The 25,411-nt window shown below is 35.3% G+C and overlaps 1 protein-coding gene and 1 non-coding gene across 9 annotated transcripts in view; both read right to left on the reverse strand.

Moving 5' to 3' along the window:
- HEATR5A (HEAT repeat containing 5A) overlaps positions 1 to 25,411 on the reverse strand; it is a 129,340-nt gene that overhangs the window by 22,653 nt on the left and 81,276 nt on the right. For 6 of the 8 annotated variants that reach the window (XM_027521771.1, XM_027521774.1, XM_027521773.1 and 3 more), the window contains 10 exons: positions 20,568 to 20,673; positions 19,762 to 19,952; positions 17,550 to 17,706; positions 14,951 to 15,140; positions 13,897 to 14,066; positions 11,376 to 11,402; positions 9,004 to 9,142; positions 5,153 to 5,332; positions 3,061 to 3,300; positions 351 to 532 (listed from right to left, as the gene is read on the reverse strand). In XM_027521771.1, coding sequence (XP_027377572.1) covers positions 351 to 532; positions 3,061 to 3,300; positions 5,153 to 5,332; positions 9,004 to 9,142; positions 11,376 to 11,402; positions 13,897 to 14,066; positions 14,951 to 15,140; positions 17,550 to 17,706; positions 19,762 to 19,952; positions 20,568 to 20,673 — 1,582 coding nt within the window. The remainder of the gene's footprint in view (positions 1 to 350; positions 533 to 3,060; positions 3,301 to 5,152; positions 5,333 to 9,003; positions 9,143 to 11,375; positions 11,403 to 13,896; positions 14,067 to 14,950; positions 15,141 to 17,549; positions 17,707 to 19,761; positions 19,953 to 20,567; positions 20,674 to 25,411) is intronic. The other 2 variants (XM_027521777.1, XM_027521778.1) reach the window with 1 other exon arrangement.
- Positions 17,922 to 18,070, reverse strand: LOC113880116. Its single transcript, XR_003507592.1, has one exon. It is a non-coding gene; the product is annotated as a small nucleolar RNA SNORA62/SNORA6 family (small nucleolar RNA).

Below are 25,411 nucleotides of genomic sequence, written 5' to 3' on the forward strand. Positions count from 1 at the left end.
AAATGCATGTAGCCTAAGTGGAATATGTTAATAATATTAATGATTTGGTATTATCTTAAGGTTATTTGGATATTCTGTAAAGAATTTCATTATCAAAGCCCTTTATTCCCCATAAATTACCAAGAAGGTTTTTATTACGTGACTTAACTTCTAGCGTTATAAAAGACCTGTTTCATGAATTATTTTGCTTTTACTTGAAGATTTCTTCTTCAAACATATACTGATTAGACTGGTGATATATTAACAGAGATACACACACATTTATGTATTAAGAGGTGACATGCCAATTAGTTTCACAGACTTCTAACCTGGTTGTTTAATAATAAGATTCTCTAATAGAAAGTGCTTACATTGGCTTGATACTGTTCCAGAATCACATGACCTGGAAACTCTGGTTCTGGAATCGCTGCAAATCGCCGAATAACCACTAACAGGGTTTCAAGGCCAGAAAGACGGAGCTGGTCACTATGATCTGTGGCAGCCATAAAAGCCATGCGAATTAAGTCAGCAAGATGTAGCACCAAAAAGTCATCTACAAGATTAAAAAAAGAAAATCTTATTAAGAATATGCTGGAACTAAGATTTATGCTAAGTGCTAATTTTTCCTCCTTTTAATTTCATAAACTAGACTTTCAAGTACTTTTACAGTTTGACTGTTTGTTACAGACCCTAAAGCTGGATTTACTGCACCAGTGCAAGTACTCAGACACAAACAACCATCCCAAACCAAATACTAATACAGCTTTGAAAAACCAAAGGCAGAATTAGCATCCTTTAGAAGAATGCTAATAGTATTTTCAATAAAAATTTTGTTCAGACTTTCTGATAAAAGTACATTAGAAGGTACTTAGGAAACTTTGGGTTTTGATGAATTACACATTAATCATTCTCTTCATGTCAAGTTGAAGCTAAAAGATAATATTCCTTTAAAGATTTTTTATGTGGTTCTTTATATGGACTATGGGCTTCCCTGTTGGCTCAGATGGTAAAGAATCTGCCTGCAATGCAGGAGACCCAGGTTTGATCCCTGGGTCAGGAAGATCCTCTGGAGAAGGGACTGGCAGCCCACTCCAGTATTCTTGCCTGGGAAATCCCATGGACAGAGGAGCTTGGTGGGCTGCAGTCCATGGGGTCACAAAGAGTCGGACACAACTGAACACCTAACGCTTTCACTTTCATATGGACTACATTACCTTACTTTTTTGCATGTGCTGCCACACACACAAAAGATGGGGCATAAAAAAATATTTCTAGCTATAAAATTATAAATGAGAATTCCTTTCATGCCTACAACATATTACTTAGTATAATAATTCTACCGGGGAGAGACATAAAACAATCATTTAACAGTGTTCCAACAATAAAATGTTTACAGGTACAACAAACGTTTACCTAAAAAAAATTTGAGACTAAGTCAAAGAAGTATACTAGTTATAGGTCATACTGAAGAAACCAGCTCATCTTAGTAAGTGCCAATTATAATTTTAATCAAGAGCACAAGAGTCAGTAAGCACACTAATTTTATACCTATCAGTATTAGTGCTCATCACAAATAAGAGACTCAATTTCCAAAACATACTAAGAGCTCATACAACTCAATGACAAAAAGACAAACAACACTATCAAAGAATGGGCAGAAGACCTAAACAGACACCTCTCCAAACTATACATACATACGACCAACAGGCACAGGAAAAGATGCTCAACACTGCTAATTCTTAGAGAAACACAAATCTGCACTGAGGAACCACTTCATACCAGGCAGAATGGCCATCACTAAAAAGCCTGCAAATATTAATACAAATGTTGCAGAGGGTGTGGAGAAAAGGAATGTACAATTTGGCAAGAATATAAATTGGTACAGCCACTACATAAAACAATATAGAGGTTCCTTAAAAAACTAAAAGAGCTCCCATATGATCCAGCAATCCTATTCCTGGGCATATATCTAGAGAAAACCATAAACTGAAGATACATGCACCCCTATTTTCATAGCACTGTTTACAACAGCCAAGACATGTAAACAACTAAAAGTCCACTGACAGATGAATGGATCAAGATGTGGTAATATACACAGCAGAGTATTATTCAGCCATCAAAAAGAATGAAATAATGCCATTTGCAGCATCATGGAATCTAAAATATGATACAAATCAACCTATCTACACAACAAAAACAGACTCACTGACATAGAGAACAGACTTGGTTGCCAAGGGGAGTGGAAGTAGCGGGGAGAAGAAATAGGAGTTTGAGATTAACAGAGGCAAACTATTCTCTACAGAACGGATAAACAACAAGGTCCTACTGGACAGCACAGGGAACGATACTGAACACCCTGTGGTGAACCATAATGGAAGAGAAAATGAAAAAGCATATAAATATATAAATGTGCACATAACTGAGTCACTTTGCTATACAGAAGAAATTAACACAACACTGTAAATCCACTATACTTCAATAAAACTAAGCAAACGAAAGACAACTAAGAGACGCAATACGTGCTTGCTTGAAAAATAAAAAAGAAATACCTAATTCATAGTCTCAGATGGGGAATAACAACATCTTACCTTGTGATTCTTTTGTCAGGTAAAGAATATTTATAAGGCATTGAGATACGAGCGTTGTGTCTGAATATATGTGTTTAAGTGAATTAAACCATAATCAACATGTATTTAGGTAAAAATAATAAAACTGAACAATAAAAGGTCAAACTGGTCTCACAAGTAGGTTTACTTTACATTGAGATAGACTCAGATGTTTTCAAGGTAATATCCATGGAACCAAAATAATCTATGAGCAAAATAGCTATATTTTGCTATATTTAATAGTTCTATAAAAATAAAATTTAAGAAAATAAAACTTGGGAATGCACATACTTTCCAAGAACGTGACCATTCTCTATAAACTTAATGTATCACATTATGTCCACTAAACAAAAGTGAATGCTGATTTAAGCATTCAGTTCAATCATTAAGAATGCATTTGAACATTAGAAATGTACTGCAGGCACAGAGCGCCTCTATGTGTACCATTTGGTCTTGTCATTGTTAAGCCACTTACTTCTTGAATCCTTCTTTTTCATTTCCTGCGCTAAAGCAACATCAAAATGTGCGCTGTGTCCATTTTCACACTGGTTGATTATCCTACAGACACATTCAGCAGCGAAGACTCTTGTGGCCCATCGGGGATTGGTGAAAGGGTGAGGTCTGCCATCATTTCTGTTGGTCAGAACCGAAGCGTCATCCCCTTTATCTCCTTCCTCTTCTTGCATTGTATCCACACAGGTTACGCTTGCAAAATCTTTTATCAAGGGAGAAAAATACACATAGTTTCAACTGGAAGATACACTTATAAAGAGACACAAATGACCTTAAGTACAGATCATACTGTTCATCAATCATACATCTTTTAACGACGTAAAATAATCATGTCTAATGACTACTGGTAACAGTGCTTACCTCGAGAAACGCTAAAAAACTATTCTTAAAAAATGATGAAGCCATTAAATTATATTTAAAGTGAAAGACTGAATATGATACTAGAATAATTATCAATCCGCTGTATGAAGATGGATATACTCAAGGAAGCACAGCATTCTGTGGTAGGGAGTATGGTGGACAGAACTAGATATGTTAACACTGGGCCCTTGAATGAATTTAAGAAGGTTCCTGAATCCACAAAAATGTCCAAAAAATACTTCCTCAGGATAGACCCATTGGTGTATTTACAATCACAAATTATCCAGATGACTAGCTGCCATCTATGGGGTCACACAGAGTCAGACACGACTGAAGTGACTTAGCAGCAGCAGCAGCAGCAGCAGCAACAGAGCCAGTAATTAAGGAATTATTTCCCTTTAATATTATACTGCTGCTGCTGCTAAGTCACTTCAGTCGAGTCCGACTCTGTGTGACCCCATAGACGGCAGCTCACCAGGCTCCCCCATCCCTGGGATTCTCCAGGCAAGAACACTAGAGTGGGTTGCCATTTCCTTCTCCAAAGCATGAAAGTGAAAAGTGAAAGGGAAGTTGCTCAGTCGTGTCTTGACTCTTCATGACCCCATGGACTGTAGCCCACCAGGCTCCTCCATCCATGGGATTTTCCAGGCAAGAGTACTAATTGCTGACTTATTAACTATTTAACTCAACTTAAAATGCAACTTATAACATAAACCAACTTGTTTTTCTTAAATTATCTTTTATGTCAACCTTTTTTGAGTGTGATACAACAGATAGCAAAGATGTTATAAAGTTAAGGCAAACCCATCTTAAAACATCAATGGAGACTGAAGACATCAATAGAGACTGAAATTTATGTTTTTCGAATAAAAAGGGGTAGAGGTAAACGACAAAGGATAAAAAGAATAAACAGTGAAGTAAATTGAGTATTAACTTCACATAGTGACTATAAAATTTTAAAGAAGATAGGTCACCAATCTATGCACTTGTAGTTTTTCTTTTGAAGAAGTCCTTTTAAGTTCTTTCTTCTGGGGACAGAAGAAAACATCAAGAAAGGAAAACATGTACAACATAATGGTGGAAAGACAAGTGTCAGTAACTGAAAGACAGGAGTACCAACAAGAACAAAGGTGGACAGAGAAGAATACTAAAAAAAAAAAAAGCCAGATTTTACAGTACCTTTCTTCCTTTGAGACCAGAGCTACATTAATTATAAGGCTTAAGTAACTGAGTTGAGAGCTACTGAAATATAATGAAAAGTTAGATGTTAAAGTCATGCAGGCTAAGGCTTGAATATGTGTGTGTCTTTGGGAAAATTACTTATCCTTTGCACGCCCTGTTTTCCCTTGTGTAAAATGGAACACTACTGCCTACTCATAAGATGGTTAAAAGAGGAAATGATACATAGTATGTACAGTATTTGGAACAGAAATGGTTCCTATCTTCTTTCTTTCTCACTCACTGTCTCTCTTAGTCCAAAGATACAAATTTTAAAGACTCTAACACAATTATAAGAGAAAAAAAAAGTAAGCTTTAAGTGCTGGACTTAAAGACTAGCATTAGAATCTTCACTTAAAGAAAAGCAACAGTTTTACCCCAAATATCCAAATTAATAAATTATCACTAGCAGACAATTTTATATAACACTTTTACTTTCAGTTTTATTATGTTGGCTGGTAATCACCAGTACTTACCAGCTGATGCAGCAAGTACATCTTTACAAAGCTTTAACCAAAAGGAGAGTTTATCCACTGCCATAGATGTGAGCATATGATTTAAAGTCTCTTTGATGTCATGGCATAATTTCTGATCTGTCTCTTTGTCAAGTAAGGTCAGTAAGGCCCCTTCAAGGCCCACTTCTCTGATGTTAGCATCTGACAAGAAGAAAATCGATGATCTAAGTAATATAGAAAACAAAACTGCCATATGAGAAGCACACATATTCAGTGGTTATTAAAAATATTACATGCAAATACACTCTAAAGAACTGGTCCACGTACGGCACCCTCAGTCTACTGAGGTCTGTTTTAGTTCACAACTAAAGTTCGATTATTATTCACAACACTGCCAAGTTATTTTTTATACAATGTCATTAAAAGATAAATCTTTGAGTTTACTAATATGTTTTCCTTATCAGGTAAACATTTTCACCCAATTAGCATGCAATACTTCTAAAAATTTATAGTGTTTCTTGGAATGATTATTTTATCTTTAAATTCAAATAAATAATCATAATTAAGCATTACTTATTCTGGTATAAAGGCTTTAAATTTATTAACATGAGAGTAAAACTCAGAAAACAACTATTAAATGGAGAAGAGTGTTTAATTACTACAACTAAGCTACAGTGGATCTAAGAATACTATTGAATTAATATAAATTACTACACAATATTCTCACTGCAAAGTAATACATCATTTCAAAAAAGAAATATAAGCCTTGATCTAGTATCTATTTCCTCTAACTCTGGAAACATAAAAAGAACAAGTACATTTTCTTATGTGGATTTAACTCATTTGGCAATTACGAAAGCATTTAGTTTCTAAAGATTATGCTACTCTTAGACTATTTAAAAGAAGAGTTATCTTTTAAAGATCTTTTAGTGATCTTTTAGTTATCTTTTAAAGATCAGAAGGAGGTGGTAGGAATGTTTCTGATCACGGGTGTAAAAGTTAGAACAGCCCAATGTAACGTATGAGTCATGATTGGATCCTAAATTTGGGGGTGGGGTGTGGGCATGAGGGGGGGAAAGGAATTTATAAAGGACATTTTTTTTTTTTAATATACAGGAAATTTACGTGAGAACTACAAATTCTATGAAAATACTAAATGCTGATTTTACTAGGTTTGGAAATAACGTGTGGTCAAGCAGGAGCATGTCCTTCTTGAAAGACGCAGATAAGTATTTAGGGGTAAAGAGTCATGATGCCTGCAACCTGCTTTCAGATGGTTTGGCAAGAGGCTTATGTATTATACTGAGAGATACACAAAGTCAATGTTACAAACATACGAAGTAGGTGAGTCTATGTGTTCACTTGCATATTTCTTCCTACTTTTCCATGGTTTGAAAAATTATAAAAATTTTAATAAGGAATTATATAATGAATCCTTTACTATCTTACCCACATAGCTTATTCAATAATTATATACCAGCATATTACCATAATAAATCCTAAAGCAACAAATATAGATAATTTCAGCAGTTAATATAAGTTAAAGGTCACTATGGGGAGAATACCATACATGGTTAGAAGATTACAATTTCTCTGGTTAATTGATCACAGAATAATCTACAAACAAGTTCTTCAACCTATTTGATGACTAGTATACAAGTTCAGCAATGCTGATAGAGTAAGTCAGAGCCAAGGTTTTAATATAATAATAAAACTAAGTTAAAGAGCACAGAATAACAGTAAACACATTATGGATCTGACAGCTTTAGATATTGGAAAGCTCTGTGAAGTCTGAGACTTTCTAAAAATGTGATAGAAATTTCAGTTCAGTTCAGTTGCTCAGTCGTGTCTGAATCTTTGTGACCCCATGAACCCACAGCATGCTAGGCCTCCCTGTCCATCACCAACTCCTGGAGTTTACCCAAACTCATGTCCATTGAGTCAGTGATGCCATCTAACCATCTCATCCTCTGTCATCCCTTTCTCCTCCTGCCTTCAATCTTTCCCAGCATCAGGGTCTTTTCAAATGAGTCAGCTCTTCGCATTAGGTGGCCAAAGTATTGGAGTTTCAGCTTCAACATCAGTCCTTCCAATGAACACCCAGGACTGATCTCCTTTAGGATGGACTGGTTGGATCTCCTTACAGTCCAAGGGACTCTCAAGAGTCTTCTCCAACACCACAGTTCAAAAGCATCAATTCTTTGATGCTCAGCTTTCTTTATAGTCCAACTCTCACATCTATACATGACTACTGGAAAAACCATAGCCTTGACTAGATGAACCTCTTTGGACAAAGTAATATCTCTGCTTTTTAATATGCTATCTAGGTTGGTCATAACTTTCCTTCTAAGCGTATTTTAATTTCATGGCTGCAATCACCATCTGCAGTGATTTTGGAGCCCAGAAAAATAAAGTCTGACCTGTTTCCCCATCTATTTGCCATGAAGTAATGGGACTAGATGCCATGATCTTAAGTTTTCTGAATGTTGAGCTTTAAGCAACTTTTTCACTCTCCTCTTTCACTGTCATCAAGAGGCTCTTTAGTTCCTCTTCACTTTCTGCCATAAGGGTGGTATCATCTGTATATCTGAGGTTATTGATATTTCTCCCGGCAATCTTGACTCCAGCTTGTGCTTCTTCCAGCCCAGCATTTCTCATGATGTACTCTGCATAGAAGTTAAATAAGCAGGGTGACAATATACAGCCTCGACATATTCCTTTTCCTATTTGCAACCAGTCTGTTGTTCCATGTCCAGCTCTAACTGTTGCTTCCTGACCTGCATGTAGGTTTCTCAAGAGGCATGTCAGGTGGTCTGGTATTCCCAACTCTTTCAGAATTTTCCACAGTTTATTGATCCACACAGTCAAAGGCTTTTGCATAGTCCATAAAGCTGACCTCTTCCAGCCACTGCTGAGTTTTCCAAATTTGCTGACATATCGAGTGCGCACTTTCACAGCATCATCTTTTAGGATTCGAAATAGCTCAACTGGAGTTCCATCACCTCCACTCGCTTTGTTCGTAGTGCTACTTCCTAAGGCCCACTTGATTTCACATTCCAGGATTTCTGGCTCTAGGTGAGTGATCACACCATTGTGATAATCTGGGTCGTGAAGATCTTTTTTGTATAGTTCTTCTGTGTATTCTTGCCCTCTTCTTAATATCTTCTGCTTCTGTTAGGTCCATACCATTTCTGTCCTTTATTGAGCACTTTGGAAACTATATATTTTAAAAGTATAAGACATTATCATTTCTATTTTTGTAGTCTGAATTTATACACATGTTTGTGTTAGTTATATGATTTTAAAATGAAGAGATACACTTAAAACCTTACTGGCTAAGAAGTCCTTTAATTCAGCTCTAAAACATAGACGGGGCAAAGAAATCCTTTAATTTGAAGCAGATTCATCTATGAGAAATTTTATTCAATTAGATTTGAGGGGAAGAAAGGCACATATCATAAATGACTTCAGGCCTAAATGCAATTTCAATCCATTGTAAAAAAACTGGTCCAAAACCAACAGCCCTCAGACGTCAGTACATACTACCGTTAGTGGGGAATAAGTAACAGATCACTGGGCGCTACTCCCCCATTTCTGCCTTAGACTTGGGATGGAGCCCAAGAATTTGCATTTCTAACAAATTCCCAGGTGAGTTGGATGTTGCTGCTGTGGGGAGCCTGTTTGAAAACCACTGCTTTTAACCAGTAAAATCACTGGTTGGAATGATAACTGTTTAGCAACCGTCACTTATAGCACATTTAAGATATTATATACTAACTTTTAAATTTCCCTTTAAAAACTCATGTCTCTAGAGAAGCTTTAGGATTAAAATAATCATCTGAGCTGGAGATAATACTGATAAAGAGAATTACCCAGAGTCAGTTCTTCTCTGCTGTTCTTAGCAAGCATAACAGCGTGCTCTGAAACTTCAGCTGCTTCTCTCTGAACAAGCTGACATAAACAAGCCAGTACTGCTCGTCTCAGTAACAAATAGGGACTACAGAGATTCACCTGAAAAATACCATTTGGGAAGTAAAGGAACCGAAATTCTTGGTGACATTCAAAAAGTCTAACAGATTACTCACTGGACCCCTCCTGATTCATTAGATATACAGAGATTTCTTCAACTATCTTAGCACGTATTTTTTACTAAATAACTTAGAAATAGCTTAAGGAGTAATACATGTACTTATTATGCAATATTCATAAACAAACCCAAGCAAAAGTCTCTTGACAATGTTAGAAGACATAAAATGTATATGAGTAAAACAGTTTTGAGAGACAAAGGGATACCACTGAAAAAGAATTTATTTGCAGCTTATACACTACTGTATATACAAGTGCTCATGGAACCATATACTGTTATGTTTTACGTGGAACTATATACTATTATATTTTATGAATCTCCAAGTTTATATAAATCTATATGAGCACTGTAGCATAGTGATTAAAATGGAGGCTCTAGAGTCAGACTGTCTCAGTTTGGGTCCTATATCCATGACTTACTAGCTATGTGACCACGGGCAAATTATTTAAATTCTCTGTGCCTCAGTTTCCTCATTTATTATATGAAAATAACACTACCCTATCTCACAGGGCTGCTGTAAAGTCAACACAAAGAAACATGCAAAGGTGCTTAGCACAGTACCTGGCAAATAGTAAGTATGCGCAATTAAACATTAGCTATAGCTATTATTAATGCAGCCTCTATCAATAGTTTATGCAGATGCCATAGAGAGTAAGTAAATGCATTTTCAAATAAAGGCAGAAAGAGTTTTAACTCAGAAAACATATTCACCAAAAGTGCTCTCTAGAGACATTATAGATAGCAAATTTTATACATGCATATCTACTTATATGTGGATATACATATATGTACACAGATATCTAAATATCTTCATGATAGAGAATATTTCTTCTCGAATGACAGACTCAATACATATTCTTTTTACTGAGAAGTATTTAAACAATGTAAATCTCAATAAGCTGCATCTACTGAGGGTAAATGATAGTACAAATGGTGATATACCTTAAATGAGTAATTAAAACAAGTCAAAGGTGATTTCATAAGTAGAATAAAGCCTAGAGATTTTAAAATTTATTTCATTCCAACTATGAAAATAAAGACCAGTTTGGTGTGGCTTATGACAATAAATGTCTTCAACAGTGATTTTCCAAGCGGCATTTGAGAAATAATGGCATAATTCTTATAAGCGCCTTTAGATCTGGCTTATGTGGGAAAGGCATGACTGAGGCAGGTGAGTCTGCCAAAAAGAGCAGAGGCACACTTCTGAGAAAAGAGTAGGCAGTGGTGGAGGGTTCTGGCACATGACCCTATGCAAAGAGGGCTAAACCCTTAATTTTATCATCAGCTAAAAGACAAAGTTTGTAAACATACTATCAGTGAAATATATGGATGAGGTCTGCTTTATAAATATGTTCTATTATACCCTCGAGTACATGTCATGGACAGTGGAAAGACAGGAATGTCATTCACAAAGTTTCAAGGTTATGTCATTCTAGTCATGTTTAAGAACTTTGCTGTTAGAAACTCGTACACAGGCTAACAGAGAACTTAAAATGTAAAAAGATTAAGTTTATTCATGCCCAAGATTAAGGCTGTATTTAACAACAATAGCAAAGAAGCACTCTAAAGACAATTTTAAAGAAAAGTTAATGAATCTACTAGCTGTATTAACTGGAGCATATACAAGCATATAATTCAAGGCAGGTGCAGCATTTATTCAGGCTGGTCATACAATCTTTTAGAAAAAGCATGCTCAAAAGTACTCTACTTATTCAGTAGAAAATATATTAAGGACTGTCACACAAAACAAAATGGGACGCTTAATATCTCCATGTCATTCTCCAGCATTTATATTGGGAAGAAGAACAGAGCGGGTTAAGGCAAACAATCAAGCAGGCAAAATACAGAAATTAAAATCAAACTATATGTTCAATTCCTTTCTGAAATGAATATATTAAATCAAAATGATGCAAAATTAAATGCAAAGAGTGAGTGCACCAGCTGGAGAAGGTTAGGGAGGATTTGTTTACGCTGGTATTAAGTTAACACCATGTAACATGCCACACACACTGGACTTTGCATTAATGGTTAGCTTAAACAGAGAGATGCAGAGGAAAAGAAGAACATCTACAACCAAAAGGGCCGGGGGCGGGTGGACACAAAGAAACAGCACTGCAAACCTCAAATAAAGTTAGGAATCGGGGGTCAGGGACCTACCAACACAGAATTATCCAACAAGATCTCCTGCACAAAAACAAACGACAGACTGGTCATGACAAAAACCAAAAGATAAACACCAGGATGACTCTGACAACAGTCACCTAAGCATTAAAATATACATGTTGATAGAGCTATCATTCAAATTGGCTTAGCTTCAGCTTTAAAGATAGGCCATAAATACTTCATTTTCCATCTTAAAACATGAGTTGAGCTAAGATTTTAAAAACAGTCAACTCAAGATATAGATAACAAAAATACAGTAATTTCAAAATGCACATTTGTTTAATTAGGTTTTCCTTTGGAATCTTTCATCAAGCCTTAGTAATAAAACCAGATCAAGTAGACATCAGTGTGAAAGGAGTGATCTGGATTACCTTCACATGAACAGGTGTCCCATAAGAGACAAAGTTAATCGTTTACCTCATCACAAGTTATAGATTTTTTTACTCTTGGAAGCCAAGTTTTAAAACTGTGAGTAGTGAGAATTGCAAGTGTAGCTAAGGCCAAGTTCAGAATGGAAGTTAAATAGCATGCAGTTAGAAGAAAATCCTTTATAGTAAGATTCTTTTCTAATGATTAAATGTATTCTGAATATTCAGAGAGTTTCAGTTAATATGAAAACACTTCATGCTAAATAATTAATTTCTATGAAGAAAAGAAAACCTGAACATAAAGTTATTAATAGGAAAGCAGAAGCAATTTTATTATTACAGGGCATACTTTAAAATATAATAAATTTAGGATAAAAGCTTTACTAACCAAAATTTTAAGTTACAAAATTAACACACCATAGTGATAGCAATTTTTGAATTTCTGTATTAAAAAAATTATTTTATAGCTTAAGTATTATGAGTAACATGAATAAGATCTGTAATTGTTGCTTCTGATTTTCTCAGTGGCTCTAAATGTACCTAAAAGAAAAAATCTGAGAACAGTGTCTATTCTTCTTTGTATATAACCTTCTTAGTCTGGGAAAACAAAAGAGTAATGAATGCAATCAGAATTAATTCATTAGGAATTAGTTATGCTCTTTATTTCTCAATAAACTCTACTTAATGAATAAATTCATGTATTAGTTAAAGAAGAAATTTTAAATGGTTATTAATGGAAATTTTCTACTATGATTCAAGAAGGAAAAAAGGGTAGTATTGATATATTTAAATGGAGAGCAGAAAGTTAGGTCAACTTGCAGAGGAGTGGGTTATCTTTCAATAATTAATGTTGGCAATGGTTCTTCGAATATAAAGAGCAATATTACTGGGAAAAGTTGCTGAATGATAAAGGTAATATTCTTTTCCAGGAGGTGCTATATTCTCTAATAAATGTTTAATACAGACAGAAACCGAAGTTTCTATCAGGAAAGTCAGTCATCTTCTCTCCTTAAGAGTCTTAGATAATTATGACTATGAAAATCAATATGAAGATAAATAAAATTCTACATCTAAGTTATATGTTAAGAAAACAAAAACAACTACAATTTACTGAGTGGTTATTAAGTGTCGAGGACCCATGCCTTTACAGGTGGCATCTTGTGTAACCCTTGTGTTTTACAGACAGGAAAGATGAGGCTGGGGGAGGTTATGGGCCATCCCTAAGGCCACAGAGCTAGGAGGGGGCAGAGTTAAGAGGTATCCATAACTACCAAGTAAACATGAAATAATGAAATGAGGACTGGAGAAGGAGTTCAGAAAGCTGGTTCTAGACTCAAAGCTACTAATACCTAGATATATTACCTTGGGCAAAATATTTCACTTTTTGCTCTTTATATTTTTATTGAGAATGTTGGTTTTAATAATGTTTGCGGGTTCTTTCAAGGTTTGAAATGCTGCATATTTTGTCTCAAGTTTGAAAATGACAGGTCTTGTCTACAGTGATGATTCTCAACTATCATGTTACTAAGGGGAGGGTGCTGTAAACATCACAAGGGCAGAAAAAGTTGAAAATCAATGGTCTTAAGTTTTAACTCCAACTGTAACTTTTTCAGGCAAGTCCAGATAGAAACTGGTGATGCTCACAGTAAATCTTAAAACCACTGATGATCATGAACCACCTAATCAGAACACTGTATTGATCACCTTCACCTTTCTATGTTCATTAGACACACTGTTAGAACCCAGATGTTGAAGCATACACTGCTAGAATATTCAGGAAAAATATTTCATCTGGGATGAAAATAACTTTATATGTAAGTTTGGAAAACAGGAAAAAGAAGAAGTAGGAAAAAAATTGCTATTACCACATAAATATTTCCATGTCCTACAGCATTTATACAGTACCTGGGATGTTAGCACTCAGTATTAATGAATCAATATTCCAAATACTAAGTTTAACATTAATGGAAGGGAAAGTGAATAAATATATGAGCAGTTTAAGATACGATTATATGAAGTTACCCCACACCCTCCCCCAAAAAGACTAAAATTGAGGGAAAATAACTATTGTATATGGTCGAGAGATTAACAAATAAATTTAAATTTCCAATAAAAGAAACTAACGACATATGCAGTTTTATACTCACACAGAGACAGCTGACCAGGCTAGACAAGTTGACATGTCGTGGAGCGAACATATGAAGCTGCTGAAGGCAAGAGATGGCCTGAGCTTGGACAAGGCAGTCTGGGTTATCTTGCATCACTGCACAACCCAGCAGACAGGAACTTCTTAGGGTAGAAACAGAAGTGCTGTTACCTAAGATGAAAGCAGAAAGCTTTAAATCGGCCTAGAAAATCATTACCCTTGAAACACATATTACTGGGCTTAAAATTTCTTTTTTTTCCTCTAATTTTAAACTTGAGGTTCTGTGAAGTAAATTTCTTCTTCAGAAGGAGGGATAATCCAGGTTATAAGTTTTTAGATAATGTTAGTTATTTTTAGTCTGAAAGGTTCATGGCAACACAAATCATTAGGCAAAGAACTGAAGACTGCAGTTCACATCAAATTTTCATGAAAAGTAGAGTTAGAAACTGCTAATAATAACCCTGCTCGTATTAGTTGAGGGTTGCTTTTATATATTAAAATCATGTATTTTGCATTTGAATAGATCAGAATAACTGAGTTTTGGGGCTTAGTCATTCGTATCTTATAAGAGATAAGAGGTTTTGAAACTATTCCTTTTTATGTTTGTCATTTAACTTGTTAAGGAAAGTATTTTTAAGACATTATCCTTCTAAATATGGTCCGCATCTTTACAAGATAAGAGAAATCTGATTGGCATTTATTTTAACAAAATATACTGAGCATTTACTGTGTGCCAATTACAAGGGTTTTGCAACTCTTCTCTTATTTGACAGAAGAGGAAACTAAAGCTTAGAGACGTGAAAGTTTTCCCAAGTCATCCAACTAACTAATGGTTGGTGAAGCTTAAATTTCTATGTTTTTGTTTTTTTTTTTTCTATTATGTCATCACTAAGAAGTCAGTCTTCCCAAGATTATTCTCAATATTCTGCCCATATTTTTGAAAGAACATTCTGCTAAACTTCACTTTATTGAGAAGTGTTTGAGTCAATGAGAGAAACTTTTCATTTTTATGCATATATTTTTATGTAAAATATCACAAAAGCAGCTATACATACCTTGTAGCTCTGGACCCAATGTAGTAATAAGGGCATTCAAACAGCGACCTAGACTTTGGTGAACTTCAGCATGAGTAGAAGGCACATTTAACAGCAACATCATAATAAGAGAAAGGGTTGGTTCTGCATGTGTATAATAGAGTGGGCCGGCAGAATCAATTATCAATGAGAGAGAATGCAGTGCCCAGGTCTGTGAAGACAGAGAAAAACAGTTAAAAATGTTATAGCAGCATTAAGAAACACAAAAACACTACGAACTGTTCTTTTGTTGAAATGAGTGATAAAGTAGTATCACAGTCAAGTGTGTGTTATTACTAACTTGGAGAGAGAAACAAGGAACTTCAGGAGTTGAAGAAAAAAAATGTAAATACCAGTAAAAAAACAACTGAGAGACAAATGTCCAATTTAGAATGGCATACATGGATACAGGGGCTTCCCAGATGGCGCTGGTGGTAAAGAATCTGACTGCCAATGCAGGAGACACAAGAGATGAGGGTTCCATCCCTGGGTCAGGCAGATCCCCTGGAGAAGGTAAGGGCAACCCACTTCAGTATTCTTGTCCAGACAATCCCATGGACAGAGGAACGTGGAGGGCTGCAGTCCACAGCATCTCAAAGAGTCGGACACAGCTGAAGCGACTTAGCTAGCACGCACACATATGGATATATCTCAGAACTGAGAATTCCAGAATCGTGTTTGGTTCTTTAGCTAACGGCTTGAACTAAATCTAGTGTGTTGAAAATTATTTACTGCTTAATCTATACAGCGAATAAAAATTCAAATTTTTAAAAGATTCAACAGGATCTCAACTACAGGAAATAATACAAATCTCTTGGAACACAATGTTGAAGAAAGCCAAACATAAAAAAGTATATACTGTATGGTTCCACTGACATGAAGTATAAAATCAGGCAACACCAATATCACTGATAATCAGTGAAGTTGGATGGTGGGTTTAATAGGTTCCTTATAGCATGTTCTCTACTTTTATGTATGCTTGAACTTCCTATAACAACAAGTATCTAAAAAGTTCTCCCTTTAGGAAATCAACTAAGAAAGTTTTACCCCACTTTTCAACAAATATGTAAAAAAAGCTTACAGTATTTTTAAATGGTAAAATGATGAGCTCCCATTAGGTGAGAATGGCAGCAATCAAGAAGAGTCAGACTGATGACACTGGATGCCACAGAAAGAAAAATCTAATAATCAACAAAAGAGACTCAATAGAAAAGGAGTCTGTTCAGAACAGACTTTTTGAAGGGGAAGAGGAGAAATATAATAAATAGAAGCAAAAAGTACTGTATTAAAGGAATGAAGAAAGGATGGAATACCTTATAAATCAACTCAAGTAACAGATGATGTGAAAAAAACTATTAGTGATATGGTAATTCAAAGAATGAGACCCATGTTAGATGCTGAAGTTTGACAAGGTGGTGGTTAAACTGGATCTTACAGTACTAAAAAATGTGGATTATAAAATAGGAATAGAAAGAAGAGCAATAGGAAAAACCCCAGCACAGATATGAGAATGACATGTGGGAGGAAAGCAGGAAGATCATCTTAGGAGAAGATCAGTACTTTGGGTTAAAAACCAAAAAAGCTTCTGAGTCAGTTGATGGGACTTCAATGAGTTGATTGAAGAAGCAATAAGCAGTATCCTCAGCTTTTTGGTTGGGAAGTGGCAAGATGAAAATTTCCCAGGCAAAGACTTCTGGCTTCATATCTAGGTAGAGTTGTAAAGAACCTAAAAATAAAGTGACCAGGTAGGAGGCTACTATAGTAATTGAAAGTTTGAAAGTGAAGTCGCTCAGTCGTGTCTGACTCTTTGCGACCCCATAGACTGTAGCCTTACCAGGCTCCTCTGTCCATGGGATTTTCCAGGCAACAGTACTGGAGTGGATTGCCATTTCCTTCTCCAGGGGATCTTCCCAACCCAGGGCTCGAACCCAGGTCTCCCACATGGTAGACAGACGCTTTACCATCTGAGCCACCAGGGAAGTCCACTATAGTAATCAGGGTCACACAAGGGGGACAGAGATACAATAAGGGGACCAGAAGAGCAGGAAGCACAACCATCATTCAAGATGTGATTAAGATCTCAGGAGAATGATGACTGGCAGAAATGAATAAGTTATGTATAATAATATGGTAAAGTGGTTAAGAACATGAGTTTAAAGTCCATGACTTATATTCTTCACCTGACTCCACAATATATTAGTGGTTGTAAGTGTGAGCAAGTAACTTAGGTTCCATAAGCCTCAGTTTTCTTTCTATATAATGGGAATATACATCCTAGATAACTGTGAAGATTAAATACATTAATATGTTTAGAAAAATGTAATACAATGCCTGGTGCCTGTTAAGTTCCACAAGATAGTAGATGTTATTTTAAGACAGAAGGCAGATCCATTTTCAGAAACTGATACTGAATTTGACTTTAGGTATTGAGTATGAAGTAAAGATAGTGATATGTGAATTTTAAAAATCCACTGAGGTTAACAACAGTTTTAATTTTATTACGGAGCAAGAATTATTATATAAATTAGTAATGGTCAATACAACATAATAGGCATTATCTACAAATCAATCGTGTACTCACCTGCACATCAGGTGAGGTACTGTCCTGAGACAAAGTATAAAGGATTCCAACACAAGAATTCAAATGTTGAGAACTTATTCCTCCTAAGTACCTATGTAGGGATCCCAAAGCCAATGAGTGTCCTGTTCTGGTAACTGCATCCCTTGCTGATTTCAGTCTGTGATTATGGAAACGAAAATAAATGATAATTACTGCAATAGACCAATGCATGCAGTCACTTAGGGAAACTTTTTATATAAAGAGCTGCAAAATTCAGAAATACATTTACAGTTAACTGATACAAAAAAATTCTGAAATAACTTGAAAGGTATCTTGAAAAGAAAAATATTTTATTTTATTTTTTTTTTTTTCTTTTTTTTTTTTAAATCATACTTTTGTAGCAAGTATTACTATCCAACTCCACTCATTGGGCCAGAGACCCTTGTGGCGTTAGCGAAAACTTGCCGCTCGTGTAGCACACTACCTACACTTGAGAGTTCACCGGCCAACGGCCTCAACCCCAAGCTCTAACAATGTGCAAGAAAAATATTTTAAATAAAAATGTCTTCACATATGTGATGCAACTACTGAGGCCCACACACCCGAGAGCCCATGCTCTGCAACAAGAGAAGCCACTGCAATGAGAAAACCGCACATCACATCTAGAGAGTAGCCCCCGCGTGCCGCAGCTAGAGAAAGCCCACACACAGCAATGAAGATCCAGCACAGCCAAGAATACATAAAAAAAAATTTTAGATGTCATCACATTACTAATAATAATTATTTAAATATAAACAATTTCAATGTCTTTCAGAAATACACACTAAATTCATATGGCATGCATTATTACCTTATCATTAAGTTATATTTTTAAAACTCTCACTGCAGAGATACTAATTCCATATAGAGTTCCAGCTCAAGAACTTTGATTTAAAATGAAATAAAGTAAGAGAACTTATTATTCATCCGGAGTTTTCACTGTATTCTAGTTTACACACTTTATATTGGGTCCTTTAATCCTCTCAGGAATCGTGAGATTCATACTATTATCAGTTCCTTTTCACAAATGAGGAAATCAAAACGACTGAGTCATTTTGGCCAAAGAACTCTTATGAAGTAACCAACTATTAAATGGAAGAGTTGGAATTAGAACCAAGTTAGCAATCTGACAAGAGATATAGAGTTCATAACCAAATCAAGACATACATACTCAGGAGACTAGAAGGTCAAAGTGCCTTCTGCATTACTAGCACAGCTACTAACTTTATATACATATATAACTAATATAACCATGAGCATCTGCAGTTGTTTTATTTTTTCATACTACTTTCATATTTATTTTCTCATTCACCTTAACATTCTTAGCAGGCAGGGCATCATTAATAAACTTCTATTTGAAACAGAGAAAAACAGGTTAAGATGATTAAACAACCAGCTCATGGTTACAAAGCTGGTAGGAATGAACATACAGTTTATGTTTCCTGATCTGCAGCCTTTTTTCTTTCCAGTAGATTGTTTTACTACCTATCATCTATATTTTATATGATGAAACTCCCTAAGTTTCTTACTCCCAGAGTCTATTGGTGGCCTATTACATCACTCATATAGACAGTGATCTTTCTCATATAAAAACAAAAACCAAAGTAAAAATACTAATAATAGTTTTATGTTCTAAGAAAAGCAGTCGAAGGCAGCGGGGGTGGGGGTGGGGGTTCCACTTTAACCCTAACCCTAACCCTAGCTGAGCTTTTGAAATATGGTGTTGGAGAAGACTCTTCAGAGTCTCTTGGACTTCAAGGAGATCAAAGCAGTCAATCCTAAAGGAAATCAACCCTGAATATTCATTGAAAGGGCTGAGGCTGATGCTGAAGCTGAAGCTTTAATACTTTGGCCACCTGATGTGAAGAGCTGAATCATTAGAAAAGACCCAAATGCTAGGAAAGACTGAAGGCAAGAGGAGAAGGGGATGACACAGGATGAGATGGTTGGATGGCATCTCCGACTCTATGGACAACAGTCTGAGCAAGCTCAGGGATATAGTGAAGGACAGGGAAGTCTGGTGTGCTGCAGTCCATGGGGTTGCAAAGAGTCAGACACGACTGAGTGACTGAACAACAACAAAATACGCCTTTCTCAGTTTTTTAAAGTTATAATCAGAAGTTTCATAAGTTCCAACAAGCTATACACAGTTTTGACACATATCTCATGAGTATTAAGTAAGAAATTCACTTACTTGTCAAAGCTAACTTGAGCTAATGCAGCAGTAAAAGCTCCATCATCAACTACTTGGGCTAATCTAGCCCATGCCTCTGCAGCTGCACATCTCAAGAGGGGGCTGGGACTTTCTAAGGCTCCCATCACCAATGCAAGGACAGGTCTTCTCACTTCTTCTGGACCCAAATGTCCCTTAGAGCCAGCCACATACTGAAATATGTAAAAAACAATCCAAACTTACAACTGTAGTAAATTCTCTTATCCAGTTTGGAATATATATTGTGGTTAAACAAATATGTTCATATTCAGTGATTACTACTTAAAAAAAAAAATCAAAACACCAGAAACACACACTGACATACAAATGTAATTTTTCTCATGAAGTACTTTAGAATTTCAAGCCTCCAGGCAAACAATATGGTGATCAATTATCACTGTACTACATATGTGTTCAAAGAACATTAATAGGGATTTCCATAAAATAAATGACCAATGAAGTCTATTTTACTCAGAAACAGTAAGTCATAAATGCGACAATGAGCCAGATTTGGTCCATAGGCCATAATCTGCCAATCCCAGGTCTCCGATATTAGGCTTGGTAGGTTAAAGCATGTTTCTAAAATAGTATTATAGGTCTGACTTCTGACCAGCGAGTTTTATTCTGAGAAAAAGTAAAAGGGGAATTACAAATCCTGAAACAAGAAAAATGGGGGGGAGGGGAAACCATCTTTTAAAAACTTCTTCCCTCAACCTACTTAGTTGGCCACATATTAGGGGAAAAAAAGAAAATCAAGTAAGCGGGAATTTAAAAAAAAATAGAATTACCTTCAAGAAACTAGAAACTGAAGAAACAACATGTAACTGAACTACTTGTTGACGAGCTCCTTTTGTATGCTTTACACTGTCCAAAAGCTGTTCCAATACAAGAAGCCTAAAATCAGAAACAACAAGATTTAAAGAGAAATTAAGTCAAAGGGCAGTATTAAGTATCCACTACTAATTTGTTTGGTTGCATTTTATTGGAGCTACTAAAATGAGATAAACTGTTGTCAAATACACTGAAGCCTTTTGGGAAATGAAAATATATTAATACCAATGCAAAAGTATTTTGACTATGTGTCATGACACTGAGGGAGGAAAAAATAAATAACATGTATCACTTGATGTAGATTTACCTGGGCAAATCTGGCTATTTCAGCAACTATTTTCTAAACAAAGGGTATTTTAAAAGTTACCTGCATCAACATTTTTGTTCTTAGTAACAGGACTTATTGGATTCAAATACATTGCTTCATTTTAAAGGCAGCCTGGACTTCTCACAGTGAATCACTGTGAGAAGAAGCACAACCTTCTGAACCCCAACTATACCTTAAACATGTACGTGGGGATCATACTATATATAGCATAGTTTTTACACTTGCTTTTCTCATTAACATTACCTCTTTATCACTTTTCAAATCATTTTTATTCTTCAGGAAGCCAAATTTTACTATACACATTCTACAGTTTATTCAACCATTCTCCTACTAGTGCAGAGTAATATTCTTATTTTCACAATTCTATAATTCCACCTATAATGAATGTGCATATCACTTTTGATCTGGGATTGAATGTGCTCGTTAGGTTTTAATGTATTAAAAAACAATGTGAGTTGTTTTTCATGTTCTTATAACACAGGAGTTTTTTAAATTCATTTGATGAGATTAAAGATATGTTAACCATGAAAAAAAATCACCCCCTTTTCTCCCCACCAATTATTCTGTTTATAAACATTGCTTCAGAGCTCTGAATTTCCTTTCTCTCCTTCTCTCCCTTTAAATCACGGTTAGGGTTAGGGTTCAGAGAAGGCAATGGCACCCCACTCCAGTACTCTTGCCTGGAAAATCCCATGGACGGAGGAGCCTGGTAGGCTGCAGTCCATGGGGTCACGAAGAGTCCGACATGACTGAGCAACTTCACTTTCACTTTTCACTTTCATGCACTGGAGAAGGAAATGGCAACCCACTCCAGTGTTCTTGCCTGGAGAATCCCAGGGACAGGGGAGCCTGGTGGGCTGCCGTCTATGGGGGTCGCACAGAGTTGGACACGACTGAAGCGACTTAGCAGCAGGGTTACGGTTAACCCAGTGAGTGAAAACAGGCATGACTGGCTGAAGATGGCATGTGGGTATACTTTTACTCAACTCTACTGTACTTCCAATAATATTTCTAAAGCCCTTAACTAAATCTCTATTACTCTGTTGAGCCCAAAAAGCCCAAACACAGTTCTGCTCCAAAGGATACTTCTGTTATCAAAACAGAATAGATATGGAACTTACGTTTTTTAAAATAAACCCAGTTGTGGAAGAAGTTAAGTCAGAAAAAAAGGAAGGTATGCGAGGTTACATTATATGACTCGAGGAAAGCAATATACATAAAATCAATTCAGAGGATAAACACAGTGAATCACTAAAAATTTAGGGAAAATCATAGTAACTCTTAAGTAGTCTATTTAAATATTTATTTCCTATTTCAAGGTTAATTCAGTTCATTGCAATAAATAAAAACAAGAAAGAAAAATAAAATTCACCCCAAATCCCACCATTTAGAAAGCCAAAAAAAAAAAAAAAAAAAACCACCCCCCCCTCAAAAAAATAGAAAGCCATATTTTGACATTTTTGGTCTTATCTCTCCAGATATATGGATCATTTTTTAAAAACTGGTTTCACAGTATACATACTTTGTTAATAACTTTTTTATTTCCCTAAACATTAATCCCACCTTATTAACTATTGTACTGAAAGTTTTATTTTTCTCTTTTTTATCTTGACCTCCTGTGATTTTGTTTCTAATTTAAGTATAACTGACATACAATATTGCCTAAGTCACAAGTAAGCAATATAGTGATTCACAATTTTTAAAGATTACATTCCAGTTATAGTTACTTTCAAACAACTATATTCCCTGCATTGCACAGGATCTTCTTGTCGCTTATTTCACACATGACAGTTTGTGCCTCTCAGCTGCTGCCCCATGTTGCTCTCCCCCTCCCCCTGGTCACCACTAGTTTTGTTCTCTGTATCTGTGAGTCTGCTTCTTTTACATTATATTAACTAGTTTGTTGTATTTTTCAGATTCCACACATACTGAAATAATTTTAAATTGCTATTGGAATTAATTAACTAATTCTCTAGTTTGGGATATTTAGGCCATTTCTAATTTTTATTACAACTAACACAATAAATGTATCATATAAAATTTTTCTGTTTTCCAAGACCATATGTAAGTCATTATGCTTCAAGAAAATATTTATAACCAAATTGCCCAGCAGGAAGAAAAATTAAGGGTAACCATATTGACCATATGGTCAATGAATTTAAAACCTAAAACATCATTATTAGACCATATCCTAATCACCTGTTATAATGAAACTGTGTCATGTTGAAAGTACTAAAAATACTTAAGATTAGAGCTTGAGAATTTTGTTATATTTTAATAAAATCTGACCTGTACTATTTTCTTGCCCACATACATAGGCCAAAGACCCTAAATGAGACTACCAGAGCCCAAACTTTTCTCTCCAGCCTTTATTCCCATATTCTGACACGGATCACAAGAAAACATTCTGACTCTTCAGGAAGATGGAGATGACCACTTTTTAGTAATACTGAATTTGTATTCCTAAGTAGTATCAATTATATAATTATTAGTTCATATTAATATAATTAATAAAATTAGCTGGTGCTGAAGCTGAAGCTCCAATACTTTGGCCACCTGATGTAAAGAACTGACTTATTGGAAAAGACTCTGATGCTGGGAAAGACTGAAGGCAGGAGGAGAAGGGGATGACAAAGGATGAGATGGTTGGATGGCATCACCAACTCAATGGACATGAGTGTGAGCAAGTTCCAGGAGTTAGTGATGGATAGGGAAGCCTGGCATACTGCAATCCATGGGGTCACAAAGAGTTGGACACGACTGAGAGACTGAACTGAACTGATTAGTTCAGAACAAAGTTAGATAATAAAACGTTTGAGTCTGGATGAAATGAAAACATACAAGTAATTAAGTAAACAGGAAAGACATAAATATTGAAAATGCTGATTTACCTTTCTTATACATTCAGAGAGAGGGTGTATAATGGGGAAAATTTTTACTACTGAGAGCTATAACTATCCTTTTCCTCTCTCTCCATCAGTTTACACTGTACATTACTTTATAGCATTTTTAGCACTGTTCTCTGCATGCCAGAATCACCTAAGGAGTTTAAAAAATTTTAATGTCCAATGCGGTATGCATACCATTACTATTAAATCAGAACCTACGTTTTAAAACATATGATCCAAATGACTGCAATGTACAGTCAAGGTACTTAATTCAGATGAATTAAGTAATTCATTCTTTGTAATTAGGTGCAAAATATATTGGAAAGTAACCATAAATAACACATGTATAAGATCAGTAATAATTTCTTCTCTGTATAAAATATCTTGATATTCCAGAGCTTTCAACATTTTAGTGCTTTAAAATTATCAATACAAAGTTTTCTTAGTTTTAGAATCCTACAGTCAAAATAATCAATGATTTAAAGATAATTTAATTCCTAAGTGCATAAATAAAGTACTAAAAACCTATTTCTAATTTCAGGACAACCTCATGTTATGAGTTTCTTTTAAACTGTTTTAACACAAAGATAACCACCACAACAAAACACTTGAAAACATTCACTTGTTGAATACAGGTACTTGAAGACCTTTCTTTTCTAGAGATGCAAATCTATGGCCCAGAGAAGGGTCTGCCTTGTAAACAAGTAACATCTCTGGATAACAGGAAACTAGAAGCTCAACTTTGCTGTCTGTTTCTCTGTGGTGCTCAAGTGCATCCACTGGAGATTGCTAATAGTTGCTAAATGCAGGATCCTGCCAGACCACTTCTTTTAAAACTCTCCAAACTACGGCCTACTATTTTTATTCAGTTAAGAATTCAAAGAGAATATGCTTTGCTTTACTAGGTTGTAACATTTTCATTAAGACAAACAAGACCTCTCCTGCCCTGAATATTCATTCTATATGTTATTTTTATCCAGGTGGGATAAAAAGAAATGTGGCACATTTTAAAGTTCATTAAACTGTAAAAAACAGAAATAAGAAACTATTTCCTTGAAACTGTAATTATTTCCTTGAAACTGTAAATGGGCAATAAATCTAGGTAAAATCAAAAAGAAAATCACCTTCTCTAGGAGAGCAATAAAACCAATGTTTTAAAAGGAAAATTTGTAAGAAGTATGCTTTTTCCCCCACTTTTTATCTGAGACTTATCAAAGAGTTTAACAGAGTCTTTCAAGAATATGCTTAATTTAAATCTTTTGCTCATAAGCCTGCAGTTATTGCTGTATTAATCCAAATTAAGTATTTGAAATTAATTGTATGCACTATAAAATAATACAGTTACAGGCTAGTTCAAATCTTCTCTCCATCAGTAATTCTTTAAAAATTCCAGACCACTGTGATTTTCCTCTCATCTTTTAGTGCTACAGCATTCATTTATAAGTTAGTCACATATTGTCTTAACTTTATAGTTATAGTATACAGTGAATTTTAGGTTACAAATTTCAAATCATCTTTTGAAATTAATTTCAAAATATGCATATACCATATGATACTAAGTACTATTGTAAGTTAAAATAGAACA

This window comes from Bos indicus x Bos taurus, chromosome 21, assembly GCF_003369695.1.
Source record: "Bos indicus x Bos taurus breed Angus x Brahman F1 hybrid chromosome 21, Bos_hybrid_MaternalHap_v2.0, whole genome shotgun sequence".
Lineage (NCBI taxonomy): Eukaryota > Metazoa > Chordata > Mammalia > Artiodactyla > Bovidae > Bos > Bos indicus x Bos taurus.